The 25414-nt window shown below is 37.5% G+C and overlaps 1 protein-coding gene and 1 pseudogene across 1 annotated transcript in view; both read left to right on the top strand.

Moving 5' to 3' along the window:
* Window positions 1-16677, top strand: part of MAP3K1 (mitogen-activated protein kinase kinase kinase 1) — an 80700-nt gene extending 64023 nt beyond the window's left edge. The window contains exons 11-20 of the mRNA XM_032280428.1: window positions 1175-1296; window positions 2913-3004; window positions 3280-3469; window positions 3766-5047; window positions 5716-5868; window positions 6810-6972; window positions 8075-8206; window positions 9476-9618; window positions 10313-10444; window positions 14206-16677. Of these exons, the coding sequence (XP_032136319.1) occupies window positions 1175-1296; window positions 2913-3004; window positions 3280-3469; window positions 3766-5047; window positions 5716-5868; window positions 6810-6972; window positions 8075-8206; window positions 9476-9618; window positions 10313-10444; window positions 14206-14355 (2559 nt within the window). The 3' untranslated portion in view covers window positions 14356-16677. The remainder of the gene's footprint in view (window positions 1-1174; window positions 1297-2912; window positions 3005-3279; window positions 3470-3765; window positions 5048-5715; window positions 5869-6809; window positions 6973-8074; window positions 8207-9475; window positions 9619-10312; window positions 10445-14205) is intronic.
* A 4543-nt stretch (window positions 16678-21220) lies between these two features.
* On the top strand, window positions 21221-23057 carry LOC116558567 (annotated as a pseudogene).
* Window positions 23058-25414: the final 2357 nt, after the last annotated feature.

Raw genomic sequence — 25414 nt, 5'->3', positions numbered from 1 at the left:
CATTCTTCCATATATTCTTCTATATATAGTCAGCACAATGGAAAACTGTGATTAACATTAATCATAATACTGTTTTGTACTATAAAGGTTATACTCAAATTTCTCCAATTGCCCAGCCAGTGCCCTTTATAACTAAACTGTAGACTTTATTCAGATTCCACCAGTTTTTCTGCTGTTGTCTTTTTTCTGTTCCAGGATCCAATCCAGGATCCCACATTGCATTTAGTAAGCATGTCCCCTTAATGTCTTCTCATCCATGACAGTTCCTCAGACTGTCCTAGTTTTTCATGACCTTAACAGATACTTTCCAAGTGTACTGGCCAGTTACTTTGCAGAATATCCCTCAATTTGGGTTTATCTGATGTTTTCTCATGATTAGGTGGAAGATACATATTTATCACAAGAATGCCACAGAGGTGGTAGGCCCTTCTTGGTGCCTCAGATCAGTGGGTACATATGTCCATAGCTTTTTATTATTGGTGATGCTGTCAGTTAAGGGAATGTCTACCAAGTTTCCCTGCTGTAAAGTTAGTATTCATAAATATCTTGTGAGAGATACTTTGGGATTATGCAGATATCCTATTTCACCTCAAAATTCTGTCCACTGATTTTAAAAGCATTTGTGGATCTTACCTACTGCATTTATTACTACACCATTAAAAATGGTGTTCTAATGGTGATTTTCTATTTTCCTCATTCCTTCTACATTAATTAATTGAAATTATGCTGTAAAGAAGAGCTTCTGTGTTTATGTACTATTCAATTTTTAATTTACATCAGCATAGGCTTCTGGGTATTCATTTTGTTCGGTGGGTTGCAACCCAGTACTACCATGTGTTGTTGCTCTAATTATTCCAGCCTTGACCATTGGGAGCTCTTTCAGGTTGGCTCCTGTTCTCATTTTCTTTTTAAAAATAATTTTGTAACTTTTCATCTTGAAATGAATTCAGACTTTTAAAAATTGCAGAGAAAAGAGTTCAGAAAATTCCTTCCTACCCCATTCATTTATTTAGTTAGTTGTTTGTATAATTACAGACGCATGGGATTCTTATTCTATGGGTTATAATTCATTCCTATCTTCACTTACTTTGTCCCTCAAATTGTCTCAAATTAGGCCATTATCTCTGGTACCTTTTAAGTGTACATAAACTGACCTTCAGATTTTTTTCCTCAGAAAACATTGAGAGCCATGCTGGTATATACTCCTTGCCACAGTTTAGCAGAAAGAATCAAACTTCAGAGACTCCTCCGGCCAGTTGTAGACACCATCCTAGTCAAATGTGCAGATGCCAATAGGTAAGGCTTTGTTGATGAACCACTTCAAACCATCTTGTCTTAAAAGTGCTTTGCAGCAAGGCTCACACCTAGTGAATGTCTGATACATTTTATTAAATGAGTCTTTGAACATTGTATTTTAATCCAAGATTTAAAAATGAAAATGCAGCACTTAAAGCTCTTAAGGACTGGGGAAAAGAACTGCCAGCAAGTAAAAGCCAGGCAGACAAACTGCATGGATCTCCACATTATTGTATTGTGATTTATTCTCTTAAATAACATTCATAATCTGAAGTCCAGTTGATAAGAACGATAGTTGACATTTATATTCATAAGGTATAATCTCATTTTTGAGTACGGGTTACACAGGATAGGAACCAGTAAGATCATTACAGCTACATATGCCTTAATATCAGGATAAAAATTAACATACGCATCTCATTATTTTCAGTGTAATGGAATTTTATTCTAAATTATGACGGTTTTTGTCAAAAAATTTTTAGATTTTTTTTTACATTCCTGCAATATCCTTGAAAATTGTCAGGAATCAAGAATAACCCTAACTGGAAAGAAAAATATGAAGTAGAGAAGTGAGATACAGTGACAGTAAAAATGAGTGCAAGCCATGCTTTTTTTAGACCAATGGTTCTCTTTTATTTTTCCCTTCCATAAAATAGGAGGAAGAGATCACTTTTCATTTAATAATCACAGCTCCCATGAACAGTTGTTTGGTAGTTCCTGTTTTTTTTCTAACCCAGCAGATCTTGGTTAGCAAGAAGTACTGAATCTCCCTTATGTTGCCTCTTCCATTTCACCCATTTTGAGTTCTCTCAGTACCTTTCTCTTCCTCTTCAAGTCATAATGACTTAGTTTGCACGGGATCTCAAAAATTAGGTGCCTACATTTAGCTAATTTCTCATCTAATGAAGTCTGTCTTTTGCCTCTGTTTTCTCTATAGATTGAAAATGTTGGATGTTTTCTTTTCGCTTAGGGAAAACATTGTAATTATTTTTTAAAATGGGCAAATTGTCAAGCAGTTTGCAAAGTGCATAGGAAAATGACAGTTTTCAATATTAGAATAGGTATTTTTCTGAGAATTCAGTGATCTCATGGTGTTTGTTGTGCTGCTCACTTTCTGAAATTCTAAAGTTTGGTTGTTTACCTGGTCACCTGAATGACTGAACATCAGAAATACTGTAGAGAGATTTTGTAATATTCAGAACCTCATTCTGGCTATATAAGGGAATGTAGGATTTTTGGCTGGAAAGATTTTGTTTTTAATTCAAGAGATTCTTAGTGAAAGTTCAGAAATCAAAATGTCAGGGTCCTTTTTCTTTTCTTTTTTAAACAAAATATGATAAGACTTTTATCTGATTTGGTATTTAAATCAATACTTAGAGCCATTGTTGAAGATTCTGTGCTTAACATAGATGTATGTTAAATTTATGAAATTAGACCTAATGAATGAATATTACTATTTATGGTGACACTGTTAATGTGATTTCAGTGGTGGAAAAGTAAACACTTCTGAAAACATTATTTCTCCACTTTTTCACAAGGCACTGCATTACTCCTCTAATATTGAGTAGTATTTTATCCAAGATCCAGGATTGATATTGTTTTTCTTTTGCTTTTAGCCGCACAAGTCAGCTGTCCATATCAACACTGTTGGAGTTGTGCAAAGGCCAAGCAGGAGAGTTGGCAGTTGGTAGAGAAATACTAAAAGCTGGTAATAACTTTTCACTTAAAATAAATAGAACTTATTTTATCATGTTCCTGAGGAGCTTTATCTAATCTCATAATCTCTCATGAAGCAGTTACAGGATTTTGAAGTAATTTTATAAATTGATTCATTTTGTTACAGTTAGATATGTGAATTAATCTGAGACAGAAATTCTTTAAAATAGTTTAGAATATTTTTGTTGGCTGTATACCATTTATGTCTTGTTTTAGATTTCAATATCACTATTTTTTAATCATTTATTTTTACTCTCCTTTTTGTAGGATCCATTGGTATTGGTGGTGTTGATTATGTCTTAAATTGTATTCTTGGAAACCAAACTGAATCAAACAACTGGCAAGAACTCCTTGGCCGCCTTTGTCTTATAGATAGACTGTTGTTGGAATTTCCTGCTGAATTTTATCCTCATATTGTCAGTACTGATGTTTCACAAGCTGAGCCTGTTGAAATCAGGTAATTTTTCTTCTGAAAATGTATTACTTGGATCTTCCTACCCTTCCTACATCCTCCTTAAGAATGACACATTTTAGATTTATGAAAGACTCAGAAACTACAGAGCATAAGTAGGTTGCTGATACCTTAATATTTGGTTGACATATGAAACCCTGAAGTCTAAGGTGTTTAATTTAAAATTTTTAGATACTTTATGCTGAAATGGTTTTTGAAGTATACACCCTGTAAATTACTACCATTTTTTAAGTACTTTTCAGTAATCAGAACTTACATGGTAATGAATTTTTTTCTTTCAGGTATAAGAAGCTGCTGTCCCTCTTAACCTTTGCTTTACAGTCCATTGATAATTCCCACTCAATGGTTGGTAAACTTTCCAGAAGGATCTACTTGAGTGCTGCAAGAATGGTCACTGCAGTACCCCATGTGTTTTCAAAACTGTTAGAAATGCTGAGTGTTTCCAGTTCCACTCACTTCACCAGGATGCGTCGCCGTTTGATGGCTATTGCAGATGAGGTGGAAATTGCTGAAGCCATCCAGTTGGGCGTAGAAGACACTTTGGATAGTCAACAGGATGGCTTTTTGCAGGCATCTGTCCCCAACAACTATCCGGAAACCACAGAGAACAGTTCCCCTGAATGCACAATCCATTTAAACAAAACTGGAAAAGGATTATGTGCAACAAAATTGAGTGCCAGTTCAGAGAACATTTCTGACAGACTGGCCAGCATTTCAGTAGGACCTCCTAGTTCAACAACAACAGAGCAACCAAAGCCAAGGGTTCAAACAAAAGGCAGACCCCACAGTCAGTGTTTGAACTCCTCTCCTTTATCTCATCATTCCCAATTAATGTTCCCAGCCTTGTCAACCCCTTCTTCTTCAGCCCCATCTGTACCAGCTGGCACTGCAACAGATGTCTGTAAGCATAGACTTCAGGGATTCGTTCCCTGCAAAATACCTTCTTCATCTCCTCAAACACAGCGCAAGTTTTCTCTACAATTCCAGAGAAACTGTCCTGAAAACAAAGACTCAGATAAACTTTCCCCAGTCTTTACTCAGTCAAGACCCTTGCCCTCCAGTAACATACACAGGCCAAAGCCATCTCGACCTACCCCAGGTAATACAAGTAAACAGGGAGATCCCTCAAAAAATAGCATGACACTTGATCTGAACAGTAGTTCCAAATGTGATGACAGCTTTGGCTGTAGCAGCAATAGTAGTAATGCTGTTATACCCAGTGACGAGACAGTGTTCACCCCAGTAGAGGAGAAATGCAGATTAGATGTCAATACAGAGCTCAACTCCAGTATTGAGGACCTTCTTGAAGCATCTATGCCTTCAAGTGATACAACAGTAACTTTTAAGTCAGAAGTTGCTGTCCTCTCTCCTGAAAAGGCTGAAAATGATGATACCTACAAAGATGATGTGAATCATAATCAAAAGTGCAAAGAAAAGATGGAAGCTGAAGAAGAAGAAGCTTTAGCAATTGCCATGGCAATGTCAGCGTCTCAGGATGCCCTCCCCATAGTTCCTCAGCTGCAGGTTGAAAATGGAGAAGATATCATCATTATTCAACAGGATGTAAGTATAGATTCTTTAAGAGGTTGGAAACCTTACTTGGGGCTGGGCAGTGACTCACACCTGTAATTCCAGCACTTTGGGAGGCTGAGGTGGAAGGATTGCTTGAGCACAGGAGTTTGAGACCAGCCTGGGTGACAAAGCAAGACCCCATATCTACAAAAAATTGCTTTAAAAATTAGCCAGGCATGATAGTGCACGCCTGTTGTCCCAGTTACTCAGGAGGCTGAGGTGGGCAGGTCACTTGAACTTGGGAATTTGAGGCTGCAGTGAGCTGTAATTACACCGCTGTACTCCAGCCTAAATGACAGAACAAGAAACTCTCAAAAAGAGAGTTTCCCTAGACCATGCTAAAATCTAATTCAGAAATGTTGCTTCTAACATGAGTTAATCATTGCAAGCAGGTTTTTCCACATAAAATTGTTAATTATACAACAATAGCATTTGTACTGTTTAGCAATATTTCTTGCCTATATAAAAGGCATTTCCGGTTAATTCTATAATGGTGATCATTTTTGCATTTGACATTGGTCACCAGTGCTTTCCATTCAGAGGTCACAATTATAGGTGGTTTGGGAGGCCAAACTGAACAAGAATAATATCTTGCCAGACTAATTTCACAAAATCTTACTCCTTTAACAGTAAAAAAATTGCTTTCATTTAATATGTAGACACCAGAGACTCTACCAGGACATACCAAAGCAAAACAACCATATAGAGAAGACACTGAATGGCTGAAAGGTCAGCAGATAGGCCTTGGAGCATTTTCTTCTTGTTATCAGGCTCAAGATGTGGGAACTGGAACTTTAATGGCCGTTAAACAGGTAAATATCTAGTGAGCATATAAATGAAATCATGAAAGGAAGCATGTTCAATAAAAACAAAAAATATGTCCACATGTGTGTACTTTAGTTCTTTAAAGTTTGAGAAACTTGAATTTCAAAGTAGATGTTTCCAAAGTACCAGAAACATCATGAATTCTGTTATTAAAAGTTGAGGCCGGGCGCAGTGGCTCACGCCTCTCATGCCAGCACTTTGGGAGGCCGAAGGTGGTTGCATCATTTGAGGTCAGGAGTTCAGGACCAGTCTGGCCAACATGGTGAAACCCTGCCTCTACTAAAAATACAAAAATTGGCCAGGCATGGTGGTGGGCACCTGTAGTCACAGCTACTCAGAAGGCTGAGGCAGGAGAATCACTTGAACCTGAGAGGTAGAGGTTGCATTGGGCCAAGATTGCACCACTGTACTCTAGCCTCAGCAACAGAGCAAGACTCCGTCTCAAAAAAAATAAATAAAAGTTGAAGTATGATTATTGTAAGACTATAATATCAAGATGGCGTTACAAATGTTTTTTGGTTTTGCTTTTTGTAGGTATTAGAGGTGTGGTTTTCAGGTACTTCTTTCAGCTCTGTACTGGTGGAGTGCCATCTTGGGGTTTCATTGGTTTACTTTTTATAATGAGCATACTTATCCTACCTTTCATTTTTAAATCATGTTGATTCTTCCATATTTGAGCTTTTCTCATTTTTACTCTGAGACTACTGGAATATTGACTGTATCCCATCATTTTTATCATTTTTCTGATGTTTACTGCTGCTTAAGCTAGATTCTTAATTTTTAAAAGTTTGACTTTTTTTTTTTTAAGTACGCTGCATCCATGAGCATAAATGCCATCTAATATATATACTAGTTTGCATTTGTTCATTTTAGATCAGATTGCTAGTGAAAATATGCAAAACTTTGTGAACATGTTTATTTGATACAGGTGACGTACGTCAGAAATACATCTTCTGAGCAAGAAGAAGTGGTAGAAGCATTAAGAGAAGAGATAAGAATGATGAGCCATCTGAATCACCCAAACATTATTAGGATGTTGGGAGCCACGTGTGAGAAGAGCAATTACAATCTTTTCATCGAATGGATGGCAGGTATGTTAATGTTTTAAATTACAAATATTAGTACATGGATTTAACTTTCTCCAATTAAATTTAGGAAAAGCTGGTTTAGTTAACATTTATTTTTATCAAATAGTTTGGGTTGGTTTCTAAAGACAAATCACCCCTAATATATTTTATGAACCACAAATACTTTGTTTTGTCTTTCATTTAATATAAATGAAATATTAACTACCTCTACCTTTTAAATTTTTCCAGTGTGTTTTTAAATGATTGTGTAGCATTTTTTTTTAAATACCTGATATGTATAAGATCTGTATACTTCCAGGTGGCCATGATAAACTGGACAGATGAGGAAGTGTTTTAACATAATATAAAAACAAAATTAACATATAACTTGAAAGCTTATTACAAGTAAACTGGCATGGAAACATAAAGTTGAACCTTGTCATCTGCTGAAATAAATGAAGACTGAGTTTTATTTTGTATTATAAAATATATACAATAAAATGAATGACCTGATGTGCTGAGCAGATTAAGTGTTTGGTTTAACTTCTTAAATTTGGGTGTGTATTTTAAGAGTGCGTTTCTGTTTACCAATCAGTTCTTAAGTACGTTATCTGTTGTTGGTCTTCATAAAGATTTACACTTCGGTAGATAGGTTGACTTATAAACACTTTGAAAAGAGGCTAGATTTGTGACATGTTCAGGTCAGAGCTAGTAGATGGTAGGATATGAAGCCTAACTCTTCTGTTCCTCCTCCATTTAGCATTCTCTGTCTGCTAAATCATGTTAACATTGTATACTTCAGTCATTATTAAAGTAGTTTTGTATATTTTGAGAAAACAGAGAAGTAAATTGTATATTTCAAAAATAGTTTCGTACAAAATTGTTAACTTTTACATCTTTCTGAAATCTTGACCCTTCAGTAAACTAGTTCCCTGAGGATTCCATGAAAATGTCACCTAATTAATAGGTCTTTGAGATGATACAGGAATATGTTAGTTTTGAAGTGTTGTTCTTCTATTTCAGATGCAAATGTGAATTCATGCAGTGAAAACTTTAGAGACAAAAGTGTAATAAATACTTCCAATTCTGGCTTAAGTTTATTATAATTATTTCTATTGTCTTATAGGGGGATCTGTGGCTCATTTGCTGAGTAAATATGGAGCTTTCAAAGAATCAGTAGTTATTAACTATACTGAACAATTACTTCGTGGCCTTTCATATCTCCATGAAAACCAAATCATTCACAGAGATGTCAAAGGTAGGAATTCTTTTCATTATTATCTAGTGACAATAAAAAAATTAATGTAACTTTAAAATTTTGGGCCAGGCGAAGTGGCTCACACCTGTAATTCCAGTAATTGGGTAGGCCAAGGCAGGCAGATTACTTGAGGTCAGGAGTTCAAGACCAGCCTGGCCAACATGGTGAAACCCCGTCCCTACTAAAAATACAAAAATTAACAGGGTGAGGTGGTGCATGCCTGTATTCCTGGCTATTTGGGAGGCTGAGGCAGGACAGTGGCTTCAACCCAGAAGGCAGAGGTTGTAGTGAGCTGAGATCATACCACTGCACTCCAGCCTGGGTGACAGAGCAAGACTCCGTCTCAAAAAAAGAAAAAATGGACGTTTATGATATTGGGATATCATAAACTTCTTTTAAGAAAAATTCCTTCAAATCTTTTGTAGTTCCCTTTCTTTTTCTTTTCTTTTTTTTTTTTTTTTGAGACAGGGTCTCTGTTGCTCAGGATGGAGTGTAGTGTGGCAAACCTGGCTCACTGCAACCTTTGCTTCCTGGGCTCATGTGATCCTCCCACCTCAGCCTCCCGAGTAGCTAGGACTGTTGGTGTGTACCACCATGCCTGGCTAATTTTTTATATTTTTTGTAGAGATGGGGTTTTGCCATGTTGCCTCCAGACTGATCTGGAACTCCTGGGCTCAAGCAGTCTTCTCGCCTCAGCCTCCCATAGTGCTGAGATTACAGGCGCAAGCCACTGTGCCTGGCTTCAGTTTATTTTTCTCAAGGAAATTTGGTTTTCTGTCATCAATTTTTTTAGCTAGTATTTGACATAATGTATTGAAGTAATTTTACAACTTTTTTTATTAAGCTGTAATTATGAGTTCGGCACATATGCTTTGAATTGGTCTAGATCAGTATGTTTCAACAAAACTGTCTTCAAATGTAAATTAGGCTAAAATGTAAATTTTGGAGAAAGATTTTGTTGGAAACCATATTAAAGGTTTTCAACACTTATTCTTTAAAGTTTCACTAAATCTCTTTTTTGATCTCCTTGTGCTTTAATACTTGTTTTTCAGACTTTCCCTTTGAGGCGTTAGATTTTACTTACAGTAGAGAGAGCTGTGTACCTTTAGCAAGAATGAAGTGAAAGGAAAAGAGAATAACTATCCGAACCTCTGACATGTAGTTCACTTCTTTCTTTCGTTATTGTCCTATTTCATTAGTATTTTACTGTATTTTTAATGTGTTCTTTTGTTTTTAACATACAAGGTCATTTGCTGTGTTTGTTGACAGGTGCCAATTTACTAATTGACAGCACTGGTCAGAGACTAAGAATTGCAGATTTTGGAGCTGCAGCCAGGTTGGCATCAAAAGGAACTGGTGCAGGAGAGTTTCAGGGACAGTTACTGGGGACAATTGCATTTATGGCACCTGAGGTGAGAAGCAGCTTTGAGTATGATGAAAAAAAAGTATTTTGGAGTTCTGTGTGACAGCATTATACTAAATTATCTTGCAGTAGTATCCAGTATATAGTTGCCAATTAGAAGTCCATGGCCCTTAAAATATGGTTTTGATAATAATGTCTTTGATTTCAGACCCTTACTCCTGACCTTTCTTTGTCTTGACAAAATTCAAAAAATAGCTTTTAATAGATTTGCTTAAGGGCTGTTCCTAATAAAGAATTTTGGGGTAATTTATAGCAGTTGTTTTGTAGTAAACTCAAAGTGCACATAACAGAACTTTTTAAAAATGCTGTCTCTCTATTCTGAAAGGAGGTGAGCACATAAGAGAGGCAGGTCCTGTCAGTGGTGGAAGAAGTTTAAGTGTTGCTCTTCTAATTGTTGTATTCATATGCAGTAACGATTTATTGTCTTCTTGCCCTATCATTTGCTAAGAGCAAAATTCTTTGACTTGACTCTGCTTCAGAATCTCCAATTCTCCAAAACAGTTTTGTGCTACCTGGAAAATTAAGCTCATTGATGAAATAAATTAGATATTAGGAAATCCACATAATTGCTGTTTGTATCAGTTTTTTTTCCCTAAAGTGAAAAAAGTATAATCTATAACTACAAAATGGCCTTCTCTTTTTCAAATGAGTCATATTTCCAAATTAACTCTGATTTATTTTAGGTACTAAGAGGTCAACAGTATGGAAGGAGCTGTGATGTATGGAGTGTTGGCTGTGCTATTATAGAAATGGCTTGTGCAAAACCACCATGGAATGCAGAAAAACACTCCAATCATCTTGCTTTGATATTTAAGGTAATTGTGAGATAAAAATTACTTCTTTGTGCTAAAAGGAGTACAGCAGAATTTGGCAGGAGGCAAATTCTGATGGGTTCTCCCTAACAATCTAGCATGAAGGTAAATAAATAGTCTGTATATTTATTCAGAGGGTTTGATATACAATTTTTTTATTTTAAGACGGTGTGAAAGCAATACAAATTCAGTAAAAACCATACGTTGAATTTTGATTTTTTTCTGAGCTAGCAATATGTAGTATGATATACTCTGATGATGCCAGGCAGTGGCAGTGAGCCACAGCTCCCAGTCAGCCACACAATCACAAGAGTAAACAACCAATACTCTATAGTGTACTGTGCTGTTAGGTGATTTTGCTCAACAGTAGGCTAATGGAGGTATTATAAGCACATTCGAAGTAGGCCAGACTAAGCTATAATGTTTGGTAGGTTAGGTGTATTAACTGCATTTTCAACTTATGATATCATCAACTTAAAAGGGTTTATCATGACATAACCTCAGCATAAGTGGAAGAGTGTCTGTGTATGTGTATATTTCCAGGAGTTGGTATTGTCAATGGTGTCATCTATGTTAGTGACATATATAGTCATTTCTTGTTATTTAAGGTAGTTATGCTTTGTTAAGTTGCTATAAACACTTAATTAGCAAATACTATAACAGTACTAGAAGAAATATGTAGTGCATATATTTATATGTGTGTGTATACACACATACATCCATCACTTTAAAAATGTGAGATTCAGCCGGGCACAGTGGCTCACGCCTGTAATCCCAGCACTTTGGGAGGCCAAGGTGGGTGGATCATGAGGTCAGGAGTTCAAGACCAGCCTGGGCAATATGGTGAAACCCCGTCTCTTCTGAAAATACAAAAATTAGCTGGGCATGGTAGCAGGCACCTGTAATCCCAGCTACTCAGGAGGCTGAGGCAGAGAATTGCTTGAACCCAGGAGATGGAGGTTGCAGTGAGCCAAGATCATGCCGTTGTACTCCAGACTGGGCAACAGAGTGAAACTCCATCTCAAAAAAGAAAAGTGAAATTCTTCATGAACTTTAGATAATTCAAAATTTTTAAAATCTAATTTACTATTTTCTTTTTGTTTGTTTTTTGTTTTGTTTTTGAGACGGAGTCTTGCTATAATGCCCAGGCTGGAGTGCAGAGGCACAGTCTTAGCTCACTGCAACCTCCGCTTCCCTAGTTCAGGTGATTTTCCTGCTTCAGCCTCCCAGGTAGCTGGGACTACAGGAATGCACCACCACACCCAGCTAACTTTTGTATTTATAGTAGAGACGGAGTTTCACCATACTGGCCAGGCTGGTCTTGAACTCCTGACCTCAGGTGATCTGCCCACCTCAGCCTCCCAAAGTACTGGGATTATAGTTGTGAGCCACTGTACCTGGCCTAAAATTCACACCGAAGTCAGTTCAGTTGCCAAATCCTGTTCTACCTACCTTTTTATAACTCACAAATCCACTCTCTGCTTTTCCACCATAGAATAGGTAATGGTTGAGATTTTCAGCTTTTCAGTAGACATGTGATAGTTGAAATCATGGGCTTTGGAGTCACCCTGACCTAGTTTTAAACCCTGGATTTACCCCTTAATGGCCATGTGATCACAGGGAAATTATTTTTTGTGTCTACTCTCCATTTTCTCATATGTAAAACTGCTGCAAGAATCCTATGACGCACATACTTCATAGGATTACCATGAAGATAAACAAAATTATGCCTAGGCCTTAGTCCCTCAGCCTACACAGCTCCACCTGCCATCACCTCCTCCGGTCCTCCCCACACTTACCATAACCTCCTCAGTCACCTCTCTGACAATACCTATATCACCTCATTTCCTCTGTTCTTTCAGACTTCCCATGTCCCTTTTCCACATGGATCAAATTCTTAATCTCTTTAAGGCCCACATCTGTGCTCCTCCTGCTTGGGCACCCCCTTCTTAACTCCTTCCACAGCTTCTTGTAGCACTTTAGTATGTACTTGTTTCTGACACTTTGTTTCTTGTATCCTAGTTAGGTTCCTATATTGTCTCCTTTTCCAAATTAAGTCTCTTTGAGGTCCATTCACATCTGCTTCATTTTTTTCCTTCCAGAGTCTTAAACAGAAGTTGCTCAATAAATACTCATAACTAGGATCAATTTGAAAGTTTGATGTCATTTTCAGAGTTTTGGTGAGCCTCTGGGAACAAATGGAAATGATTTTTAAATTGGCACCATTCATATTTTAACAGATTTCATTGCATTCCCCTTCATAGGTAGAGTTTAAAGAGAATTGTACTGTAATATTTCCCGTTTTCTTAATTTGGAGTAAATACTTTGAGGTCTTTGGAAGCACCCCAAAGAGATAGAAAAACGGCTTTCTCAAACACTTACATACCCTGTTTATGGTAGTAAAAGTTGCTATAGCACCTTTTTTTTAAGAGAATGATTTGGCAATATCCAAATCCAAATTTGGATTTTTGGCAAAATCCCAACAACAAAAAAAAAGTGCCAGAATTTAAATGCACCTCTTTGACTCAACTATGCCCATTGTTAGGGATTTACTCTAGATTACCTCTAGAAGTACCAAGTGCCAAGTACAGGATTATTCACTCTACTCAAGAAAGTAATTAAATTATCCACACAATGTAAAACTATATAGAAATTAAATGAGTGTAAAGCTCTTGATGTTTAGGAAGTGCTACAAGATGCATTAGTAGGTGAAAAGAGCAAGATACATAAAGTGATCCTGGCCAAGCACAGTGGCTCATGCCTGTGATCCCAGCACTTTGGGAGGCTGAAGTGAGAACATAGCTTGAGCCCAGGAGTTGGAGACCAGCCTGGGCATAGTGAGACCCTGTCTCTACAAAAAAAAAAAAATTAGCTGAGCATAGTAGCACCTGCCTGTGCTCCCAGGTACTCAGGAGGATATGAGGTGGAAGGATCGTTTGAGCCCGGGAGGTCAAAGCTGCAGTGAGCCATGTTCACACCACTGCACTTCAGCTTGGGTGACAGTGAGAGAGAACCTGTCTCTAAATTAAGTTTTCTCTTTTGTAGACATTTTAGAAAATCTAAAGTCTGTGAAATATATTGGCCTTTTTTTCTCCACATACACAGAAAAACCAAAAACACAAATTGTCAGCAGTAAGTGGTTACATTTGAGGAAAAGGAAAAGGGATTTCATTTTTTGTTTTGTATTTTTCCTTTTTGTGGTGTGTAAGATGTGTATGTATCAACTGAGTATATCTTCATGTAGGATCACAGACCTTATAGGATTTTTCTTTATATTACTTTGCCTTTTTTAAGCCAAAGCATTTATGAAATTACTGGGGTAGGGGAAGGAAAGAGTTTTGTGATTAGGAGTGGGTAGGTGGGTTTAAAGTATTCAGACGTAAAATTTATTAAAAAGTCATTCTTCATAGTACATTTGATACTAAGAATGTGTCCAACATTGAAGGAAAAAAATCAATGCAGTTGTGTTTTCTGTGTACTAAATTGGCTATTCAGGTTTAGTCTTTCTTAATCTAAATAGCTGTCTATGCTGAAGAAATAGAAAACGTGCAATAAGAACAAACCATCTTGGAGGCCAAATATGAAAACAGAATTCCTAGGAGTGAATACTTTCTCTACCTAAACATTGATAGCAGAAAGTCCTCCCACTTCTGCTTCAGTTCCTCTCTGTTCAGGATATGAATATAAGGGTGATGAGGTATATGCACATGTGTTTCTATATCAGAAGTTTGCAAAGCTTTAACACTCTGGCTCTTTCTCCACAGATTGCTAGTGCAACTACTGCTCCATCGATCCCATCACATCTGTCTCCCGGTTTACGAGATGTGGCTCTTCGTTGTTTAGAACTTCAACCTCAGGACAGACCTCCATCAAGAGAGCTACTGAAGCATCCAGTCTTTCGTACTACATGGTAGCCAATTACACAAATCAACTACAGTAGAAACAGGATGCTCAACAAGAGAAAAAAACTTGTGGGGTACCACATTGATACTACTGGCCATGATGCCACTGAACAGCTATGAACAAGGCCAGTGGGGAACCCTTACCTAAGTATGTGATTGACAAATCATGATCTGTACCTAAGCTCAGTATGCAAAAGCCCACAACTAGTGCAGAAACTGTAAACTGTGCCTTTCAAAGAACTGGCCCTACGTGAACAGAAAATAAGTTTGCATGACTAAATGGCAGAAGCATAATTTTATTTTTTTGGAGCACTTTTTCAGCAATATTAGCAGCTGAGGGGCTCAGGATCTATTTTAATATTTCAATTCTTCTTCCATTTCATATAGTGATCACAAGCAGGGGGTTCTGCAGTTCCGTTCAAATTTTTTGTCACTGGCTATAAAATCAGTATCTGCCTCTTTTAGGTCAGCGTATGCTATGAGTAGCAGTACATACATATATTTTTAAAAGTTGATAACTTCTTTATGACTCACAGTTGGCCTTTATTTTTAAATACTTGGACAATTGTGGCTCATTGTGCATTTTACTGTTGGCCCATTCATTTCGTTTTTGGAAATTATGGTTCTGTATTTTCATTTTTACAATTATTTTTGTTTAATATTCAGGGAAAGGTGATCTTTTCAAACCAGAAAAAAAAAAAACTAGATATGAACTAGAGTTCATTAAATATCTTGCTATCATAAGAGTTTTTTAAAGTTCAGACTTAATTTTGTTTTTTAAATTGGAATACAATAAAGTGCTACCTACATTTACAGTCACCACTCTTATTGTGCAGGTTAAATATAAGTTAACTAAAAATTAACTGTTCTCTGTGATGAAGCTCACAACCAAGATCAAGATTACCTTAAAATTTATTTGATTTTTTAGATGTTTTGGTGTCTTTTGTCAAACTGTAGGACATTTCACAACATTAAGTCTTACTCTGCATGTAATCCATTCTCCTTCACCACTGGTAATAACATATAGCTGCCATTTTCCTTTTACCATGCGTCATCTCTTTACAGTAGGCCTAGCAGATCATTTTTTTTTTTTTTACAAAAATTAATTTAATCACTCAACTACCAATCAATAATGTTTTTAAACAATACATTTGCTTTGAACTTGGAAAATGTGTTCAGAAAGACAAGTGGAATTGAATTTCGCTTATACACTAATTCCTTGGATTTTGCACAGTTATCTAACAGTTTTAGTCTGGAGTTAAATTCAGATGCATGGAATCTTGAAGGAAAATGGTAGCTTTTTAATCTTTTTGTGTATGTGTTAGTCTTTTAAATCAAGTACTGATTATTAAATACAACTTTGAGATTTTTAGTTTTAACTCTTCAGAAGCCAGTGTGAAATAGAATTGGTTATTCTCAAAGACTCAGGATAAACTAAATAAGCTATATAGAGTACATTTAAAATGTACAACACAAATTGGAAATAAAATAAGTTACAAGATAAGTTTACAGGGATATATTGCTTATAATTTTTAAAAAGGCAGTTTGTTTTTTTTATGTGAATATGTTTCTTAGTGAAATTTTACATTCCTTTGTTTTGGAAGATTGGCGATATTTGAAGAGTTAAAAGTAGTACAGAAATGTGAAGTTTGGTAGCTCTAAATGTGTTGTACTTGACTTTCTTTTTTGTTTTGTTTTGTTGGTTTTTTTTTTGACTACTTAGAATTTTCACAATTCTAATAAGATTGTTTCCAAGTCTCTCATGTGCAAGCTTTAAAGGATGCACTCTTGCCATTTTATGTACTGGAAGATCATTGGTCAGATGAATACTGTGTCTGACAGAAATGTAAACTGTATAAACTGAGGAACCTCAGCTAATCAGTATTACTTTGTAGATCACCATGCCCACCACATTTCAAACTCAAACTATCTGTAGATGTCAAAATCCATTGTGTTTGAGTTTGTTTGCAGTTCCCTCAGCTTGCTGGTAATTGTGGTGTTTTGTCTTTTGTTTTGTTTTCAATGCAAATGTGATGTAATATTCTTATTTTCTTTGGATCAAAGCTGGACTGGAAATTGTATCATGTAATTATTTTTGTGTTCTTAATGTTATTTGGTACTCAAGTTGTAAATAACGTCTACTACTGTTTATTCCAGTTTCTACTACCTCAGGTGTCCTATAGATTTTTCTTCTACCAAAGTTCACTTTCACAATGAAATTATAATTGCTGTGTGACTATGATTCCTAAGATTTCCAGGGCTTAAGGGCTAACTTCTATTAGCACCTTACTGTGTAAGCAAATGTTACAAAAAAAAAAAAAGGAAAAAAAAAAATCTCTGGGTTAAGAAAATTTGGCTTAAATGTATCCTTTGTTATTTTAAATATATTGAGATATTTTAATTAAAATTTTTACCCCATTGAACCGATTTTATAGTATTTGTACCTATTTTGATGTTTTTGTCTTTATAGTAAATAAAAGTTTTTAAACAATTGTTGTTACTTTTATTTTGAAATAATTTCATACTTATATAAAAGTTGCAAGAATACCACAGAGAACTTCTGTATACCCTTCACACAAAGACCCCAGTCAGGTTTCGCCAGTGCCTATTTATGTCCTTTATATAGCAAGACGATCCAAACCAGGATCACAAGTTGCTCTCAATTGTCATGTTTCTTCAGACTCATTCAGTCCAGGGCCATTCCTTAGTTCTTCCTTGACCTTAATGGCCTTAATTTTTTAAAAGATTTCAGATTATTGTTTTATAGAAGCCCCTCAAATTGAGTTTGTCTGATGCTGCCTATTGATTAGATTCAGAGTATGCACTTTTTGCAGGAACATCACAGAGGTGATGCAGTGCTCCTCTTGGTGTATCATGTCAGGAGGCACAGAGGTGGTTTGTCCCATCACTGGTGATCACTGCAATAGTAACACTATAGTTACTTTTTTATAATTAATATCCACCTTTATAATTAAAAATATTCTTTGGCGGCAATATTTGAGACTACATAAATATGTTTCTTGCCCAATTTTAACACTCTGCTCTTAGCTTTTTTGCTTGAATATATTTGATGGTTGCCAAATGGTGATCTAGTTCCTTCACTTTTTTCTTTGCAGTATTTTGCTGCAAAGAGCTTTCCCTTCTATTTATTTCCCTCCCATTTATTTATCATGTATTATCATACATTTGTTCAACTTGTTGCAGATTTGCTCAGTTGTCTGAGAGCTAGATTCTCTATCGTAGGCAAGCCACCATTATTCTTTGAACACTTCCATACTTTGAGCCCCATCTTGTGCGATGTAAGGGCCAGTCATTTTCCCAAAGAGCCCCGATTCCTTTGATGGAGAATGGTATTTTAAAACCAAGATCTAGCTGCTAGATAGGCTGAATGCTACTGGGTGTCAACTGCTGCTTGGTGGAGCTAGAATACATATATATGAATACAGTTTGTTGGCACACACTTGCAAAATATGCATACATATACCTACATACATACACATACAAAAACCATGAGCCCAAACCAACTTTCCAATTGCAATCCAACACCAACAGGGTTCATTCAAGCTTTCCCTCTTTCCAAATTTGTAACTTCCTTCTTAGGCAGTGAGAATCATGGCTCCGATTATTCCCAATATAATGACTTACTTAATTCTTCCCCACCTCCCTCCCCCATGTAACCAATCTCTGTGCAGGATGGTTAATGTTGCTGAGTTCAGAAGCCATTTTGTTCCTCTACATTGGTTTCAAGTTTCTGTATAATTTGATTTTTTTTTTTTTTTTTAAGAGACAGAGTCTCGCTCTGTTGCCCAGGCTGAAGTGCAGTGGCATAATCTCAACTCACTACAGCCTCTACCTCCCAGGTTCAAAGGATTCTCCTGTCTCAGCCTCCCAAGTAGCTGGGATTACAGGAGTACAGCACCATGCCTGGCTAATTTTTGTATTTTTAGTAGAGACAAGGTTTCACCGTGTTGGCCAGGCTGGTCTTGAACTCCTGACCTCAGGTGAACCACCCGCCTCGGCCTCCCTAAGTATAATTTGATTTTAAATGTACATCTTTTAAATAGGTTCTGGATATTTTTGCAAAAGGGTACATTTCTGTCACTTCAGAAAAATATAACTTGAAGAAAAATTTTTGCTTCAGATGAATAGAATCAATTCTATTGCTCCTCAGTTCTATTTAAATGATATTGATAATTTTATAAAATGACAGTCTTCAGGTCAGAATCCAGAAAAATGTTGGGGTATTGTGCTCATATAGAAATGCCGATGCTTGCATTTATGAACTGATGTAAGTCATTTGTTATAAGACAGTGCATGAAATAACTACAGTCATCAGGGAAAACAGTGACAAACGGAAACTTATACAAATTGCTGTCTTTCTATGTTATGACATGGTTTGTCCGTTTTAAATTATGCTATAAGCATAAATGCCAGGTTAAGTTGGCATAAAGGAAAGGATGGGCCTCTTAAAGTAGGTAATGATGGATGTGGTGATTACAGGACCTGAGATACAACCTGGTTTAAGTCTGGTTCTGCCACTTACCTGCTATGTAACACCCATTTTGACTTCTGAACCTCCATTTCTGCATCTATAAAATGAAAGTGACAGTGTTGTGAGAAGAGAACCTATTTAAATGGCCTAGAATAGTACCCGGCATGAGTGAATGCACAATATGTGTTTTTATGAATGAATGACCCAAAGGTCACAGACTCAAAACACCCATGAGACTAGATCCCCAGGAAGGCTTGTGGCAAACCTAAAAGTTTGCGTCAATTTCATGTACAAGGGAGGCCATAGTTACCATGTCAGAATGAAAGCCCTGTATTGTCAAATCCTCTAAATTTTCAAGAAAAGCTGGAAATCTGGATTTTAGGTGCAATTTCCTGATGTTTAAACATTAAAAACTAATTTAAATCCTTATTAAGAACTGTAAACACAATTCCTTAGTCTGGCCTGTGGCTGACTACCTTTTGACCTCTGACCTGTGTCCAGGCTTAGAAAACAAAAGAAGTAGAAAATTAGAGGGGAATATCAGCTTTGGGAAATTGGATGTAAGACTTTTTGTCGTCGTCTTTTTTTTTTGAGACAGAGTCTCGCTCTCTTGCCAGGCTGGAATGCAGTGGCATGATCTCAGCTCACAGCAACCTCTGACTCCCTGGATCAAGCGATTCTCCTGCCTCAGCCTCTCAAGTAGCTGGGATAACAGGCACACGCCACTATGGCCAGCTAAATTTTTTGTATTTTTAGTAGAGATGGAGTTTCACCATGTTGGCCAGGATGGTCTCAATCACCTGACCTCATTATCTGTCTGCCTCGGCCCCCTAAAGTCCTGGGATTATAAGTGTGAGCCACCGTGCCTAGCCAAAACTTTTGTCTTCTAAGATGTGAGATGAACAACACTGGAGATGCTGATTACAGATGCTAGGAAGCTTACCTCTGAAGAGAAAATTAATGTCTTAACTGTACGCACTAATGTGAAATGCTTACCACTGCAGCTCAAGTATCATGCTACCAAACATTAATATGCATATGTAGCATTTAAATATGCTGTCAGTGTTAGAGTTAACTTTGTAGGTTTTATTTTGCAATAGATAACTGTGTGCAAAATCTATTACCAAAAGAACTCCATCAATGACTGAAGCCAATTTCATTAGTTAGTATGCAACCTGACATCTCTATACCCCATGCCTCATGGCTCTCAGTTCATAGCTTTTATCAGATCTGTAGAAGTAAAATTAGCCAAAGCTGAAATGGCAAGGACAAATCCTTCATGCCCCAAAATTCTTTTTCCCACAATGCTGACATTCCTGTTAGAGTTTATTTTTGAGATAACTAAGTGATCACTTCCCTTAAGTTCAATTTGCTTAATAAGATTTCTCAACACCTATGTAGACATACTGAGAGAATGAGGATTATAGCTAGAGTGAAACGGAGAGAAAGGATAGGAGAAGAAATAGAGATGGGGAGATACTGAAAAATCTTTGGCAGAGAGTGGCATGATTGTATTTGTACGTTAAAAAGAGCACCCTTGCAGCATCTTGAAGAAAACTTGCATGGGGCAATACAAAAGGCACGGAGAAAGTCAAAAGGCAATTGCAGTAACCAGATGAGAAATTATGAGCGCCTAGGTAAAGGTAGTATTATGGGAATGAGAAGGAAGAGATGAATCTGAATGATATTAAACAGCAGAATTGAAAGACTGTAGAAATGATCTTGGAGGAAGGGTATGAGGAGGATGGAGAATAACATCGAGGATGTGTCTGCTATCCAGGCTTGGTCACCTGTGTGAATGCTGGTGCCGTTACTGATACAAGGAAATCACAGGTGGAGTAGATTGGAGGACAAAATGTGCTTTGGACATGTTAAATTTGAGTTGCCTGGAGGATATCCAAGTAGAAGTTTCCAGTAATATTGTATATGCACATCAGTACCTCCAGAGATACTTTGGTTGCAAATAATAAATGTGGAAGCTATCGACATATAAATGGTAATTGAAGCCACTGATATATCATGTAGGGTTGTACTCAGCTGCATTTAAAAGTGACCGAACTACATAGTCTACAAATGAGAGAAAGTAAGCAGGTCAGGGCCAGTGCATTAGGCCTAGGGTGTCATCGATGTTGTCATGCTTTACCTTTCCACTTCACTCTTCTTAGCATGAGGCTTTTATCCTCAGGCTCCAACTCTGGTCTCCAATCTACAATCGGGGAAAGAAAAAGGAGATTCAAAAGGTATTGCCTATATCAGGAAGACACAAACTTTCCTAAAAATCCTTAGGAAATTTTCACTCACATCTCATTTGGCTAGAACTCCCTAGGTGTAAGGAAGTCTGAGAAGAATGGACATCAAGCAGGCAACTTTATAGCATCTACCACAATGAGTGACAAGGCTAACGGGAAGAATACTCAGAATTCTTGTTCAGTGAGAAAATATAACCAAGACCAGCGCCCCGATGAACACCAAGATTTAAGGCATAGACAAGAAGCAGAATAGATAAAGGAGACAAGAGCTCACCTTCAGAAACTAGAAATGCACAGGGTCAGGGAAAGCAAGAGAGGGGAATGTTTTAAAGAAAAGTCAGTGATTTTAAAAGCCACAAACATCAGGTAGGATAAGAACTGACGTCTCAGAAGGTGAATGGCAAGGAGCATTCCAGTGAAGCAGACTGGAAGGAAACATGATCGCAGCTGGGCAAGCATGGTCATGGAAATGATGTGCATAACCTACTTTGTGCCAAGGCAAGATGGGTCAAAGAGTGGTAGTCATGGTCCTGGAGGTGGCAAGAAGGATGACAAGGACAAGAAACTAGAGTGGAGAAAAAGAAGAACCAACTAGAGTGGAGAAAAAGAAGAAAACCTATGCCAATATTGGGGGTTGGACAACCAAATTCAGGAAATTAAGGACTCTGTGGAGCTTCCTCTCACCCATCCTGAATATTACAAAGAGATAGGTATAAAGCCTCCTAAGAGGATCATTCTCTATGGTCCACCTGGCATAGGTAAAACCTTGTTAGCCAAAGCAGTAGCAAACTAAACCTCAGGCACTTTCTTGAGTGGTTGGCTCTGAACTCATTCAGAAGTACGTAGGTGATGGGCCCAAACTCATATGGGAACTGTTTCAAGTTTCTGAAGAACATGCACCATCCATCCTGTTTATTGATGGAATTGACGCCATTGGGATAACAAGATATGACTCAAATTCTGGTGGTGAGAGAAATTCAGCGAACAATGTTGGAACTGGAACTGTTGAACTAATTGGATGGATTTGATTGTAGGGGAGATGTAAAAGTTATCATGGCCACAAACCAAATAGAAACTTTGGATCCAGCACTTATCAGAGCAGGCTGCATTAACAGGAAGATCGAGTTCCCCCTGCCTGATAAAAAGACTAAGAAGTCCATCTTGCAGATTCACACAAGCAGTATGATGCTGGTCTGTCTAGGAGCAAAAGTGAAGGGAATAACATGGAAATAATATTTGGCCTATTATGCAACATCCAGAAGAGGGCAGCAGAGTAAAACTTTTCTTTAATATGACTGACTGCCAGCCATCTGAAAATCAAAGGTTATCTTTCTCAGGAACAGAGCAGAAATCTCAGTGTTCCCCTTAGAATACTGAAAAACTCAAAGCAATCACTAAAAGTTCCATTTTTCCACTCTAAAACACAGATTCAATGTTTATCTATTGTACAACACGGTGTTCCTAGTCCCTCTATCCCCTTCCAACAGTCTACAACAAAAAGAAAGGCTGTAGCAAGATGCTTGATGCCCTTTTCTGGTCTCTTGTTCTCAGAACCACTCTGCTATCAGCTGGCAAGGCCATCCATCCATCCATCTGTATCTACCCATGCATCTATCCATCCATGCATCCTGCCAACCACTGTTCCTCTTAGTTTTTCAAACTCTATTTCCAGCTAGTACTCTGCTTAAGAACATCCAGTGACTATCTACAGATCCCTCAAATGTCAATATTTTGTAATGGTCTGACCTTACCCTGCCTAAATCTTTATTTCCTACTATCCCTAATGCAAAATTTCTGTTCTACTCCTTTCATTACATTCCTGCTCTCTGAATCCATTGTGTTTGACCCCACCTCTGCACCTTTTCTCATACCAGTGGTTTTCAAACTTTTTGTTCTCAGGGCAGTCAAGAAGTGCTGCCACAGAATCTTCCAGTTGATTCTCAAGACTGCCAAAACCAGCTGGTGTACTACACACCTATATGGGGCATGCTGCACAGTATAGTCCTGATTGATTGGTATATTTATTACATTTTTTTTGCAGTTGATGGCAGTAAAGTGGCCAGAGGAAAAGGTAGCTTTTGCTAATTTATACAAAGACTAGCAGAGACCATTTTATCCTCCTTTTTATGCAATATTTTAGGTCCTGCAGCACAAAATTATTTTAAAATACTTTCTAATTTCATCAATATGTAACATACTACTATAATTCATAGAATGGTATTAACTACAACATTCAATGACATGTCACATATTTTCCTTCTCAAAATTTTGAATAACAACATGTGGTTCTAACGCTCAATTTCCCAGATTATTTTTGTCTTCAGACCCCATTACACATTTTTTTTTTAGACAGAATCTCGCTCTGTCACCAAGCTGGAGTGCAGTGGCCCAATCTTGGCTCACTGCAACTTCCGGGTCCCAGGTTCAAGTGATTCTTCTGCCTCAGCCTCCAGAGTAGCTGGGATTACAAGCACTCACCACCATGCCTGGCTAATTTTTTGTATTTTTAGTACAGACGGGATTTCACCATGTTGGCCAGGCTGGTCTTAATCTCTTGACCTCATGATCCACCTGTCTCAGCCTCCCAAAGTGCTGGGATTACAGGCGTGAGCCACTGCGCCCAGCCCAGACCCCATTACACTTTAAAATTATCAGGAGCACCCAAGGACCTTTTGTTCATGTGGCTAATAGTTGCTATTTACTGTATCAATAGTAAAATTGATAAATGCATAAAAATATATTAATTCACTAGAAATAACTATTAAAACCTATTACATGTTAAATCAGATAACATACCTTTATGAAAAATAGCTATACTTCACCCCTGAAAAAATAGGAGAATGGCATGTTTTATATTTTTCCAAATCTATATAATTTTTTCTTTTGAGAGGGAATCTCACTCTGTCACCCAGACTAGAGTGCAGTGGCACCATCTTGGCTCACTGCAACCTCTGCCTCCTGAGTTCAAGCCATTCTTGTGCCTCAGCCTCCCAAGAAGCTGAGATTACAGGTGCCCACCACCATGCCAAGCAAATTTTTGTATTTTTAATAGAGACGGGTTTTCACCATGTTGGCCAGGCTGGTCTCGAACTCTTGACCTCAAGTAATTCACCCGCCTCGGCCTCCCAAAGTGCTGGGATTACAGGCATGAGCCACTGTGCCTGGCCAAATCTATATAATTTCTAACTTAATAAAAGGCAGCTGGATCCTCATTTCTGCTTGTGCATTCAATCTGTTGTCTTATCACACATCAGGTAACTTGTAGAAAACTCCACTGTACCCTCAAGAAAGAATGAGAGTAAAGACAAATACATCTCACTACTATTAAGAAAATAATTTTGACCTCATAGAGCCAGGCCACATTTGAAAATTGCTGGCTTCTGTTATCCCTTCCACTTCTCTTCTACTTCTTTCTCCTTGAAGTACTCCCCAACTCCAGGAGCTTACACTGAAATTCTATTGTAATTAATATTTAATTTTTAGAAATTATATGTTTTCCCAAATAGACTGTAATATTTTGAAGTTATACCTAAGCATATAGTTGTCAATGAATAAATATTTGCCAGTTATGTCACCCACATTAGATTATATAGCTATTCAAATACCCTACAGAATATCCGCCATCTCTAAATATTATCTCTCTTCCAGCACAGAATTGTGAAATCAAAAGTTGTGCCTGCTACCTCCTCTATCCCCTGACACCCAATACACACACACACACACACACACACACACACACACACACACAATTTCCTTCTCTGTGTTGGATCATTCCCATCAACACACAAATACGCTATAAGACCTTTTATCTTATTGAATTCTTCTCTGCCTTTGGCTCCATTTCTCTTCCTTTCTTTCCACAAAATTTACCAAGAGACACACACACTTGTTTCCCATTCCTTGCCTCACATTTGCATCTCAACATACTCAAACACACTCAAACCTATCACCAAAACTGCTTTTGACCAAGTTATTAAGGGGTCTGCATTTTTTGACAGGTGACTTCGTGGTCATTGCTCAATCTGTGTTCTCTGCCATCCCCTTTTTCTTCCTAGGTGATCTCATCCAGTGCTCTGGGTGAAGATTCTATTACCAACTATAGCTTTGGAGCTCCAGATGTGAGACTATTCAACTAGTTACTTGACATTTCTTGGAGGCATTTCAAAACTTCACCTTCCCATATCCAATCCATCAGCAAGTCCTGTGAGTTCCTCCAAAATAGAATCCTAATCCATCCACCCTCTGGTCCAAGCTACCATCGTCTCTGCTTGAACTATTGTATTGCCCCCTGGCTTTCCCAGTGTGGTGATCACCACATAATATCCAAAGT

This window comes from Sapajus apella, unplaced genomic scaffold (genome assembly GCF_009761245.1).
Source record: "Sapajus apella isolate SASKATOON/1434 unplaced genomic scaffold, GSC_monkey_1.0 scaffold1, whole genome shotgun sequence".
NCBI classification, from domain to species: Eukaryota; Metazoa; Chordata; class Mammalia; order Primates; family Cebidae; genus Sapajus; species Sapajus apella.
The sequence above is the reverse complement of the archived record's forward strand: the minus strand, read 5'-3'. Positions and strand labels throughout refer to the sequence as shown.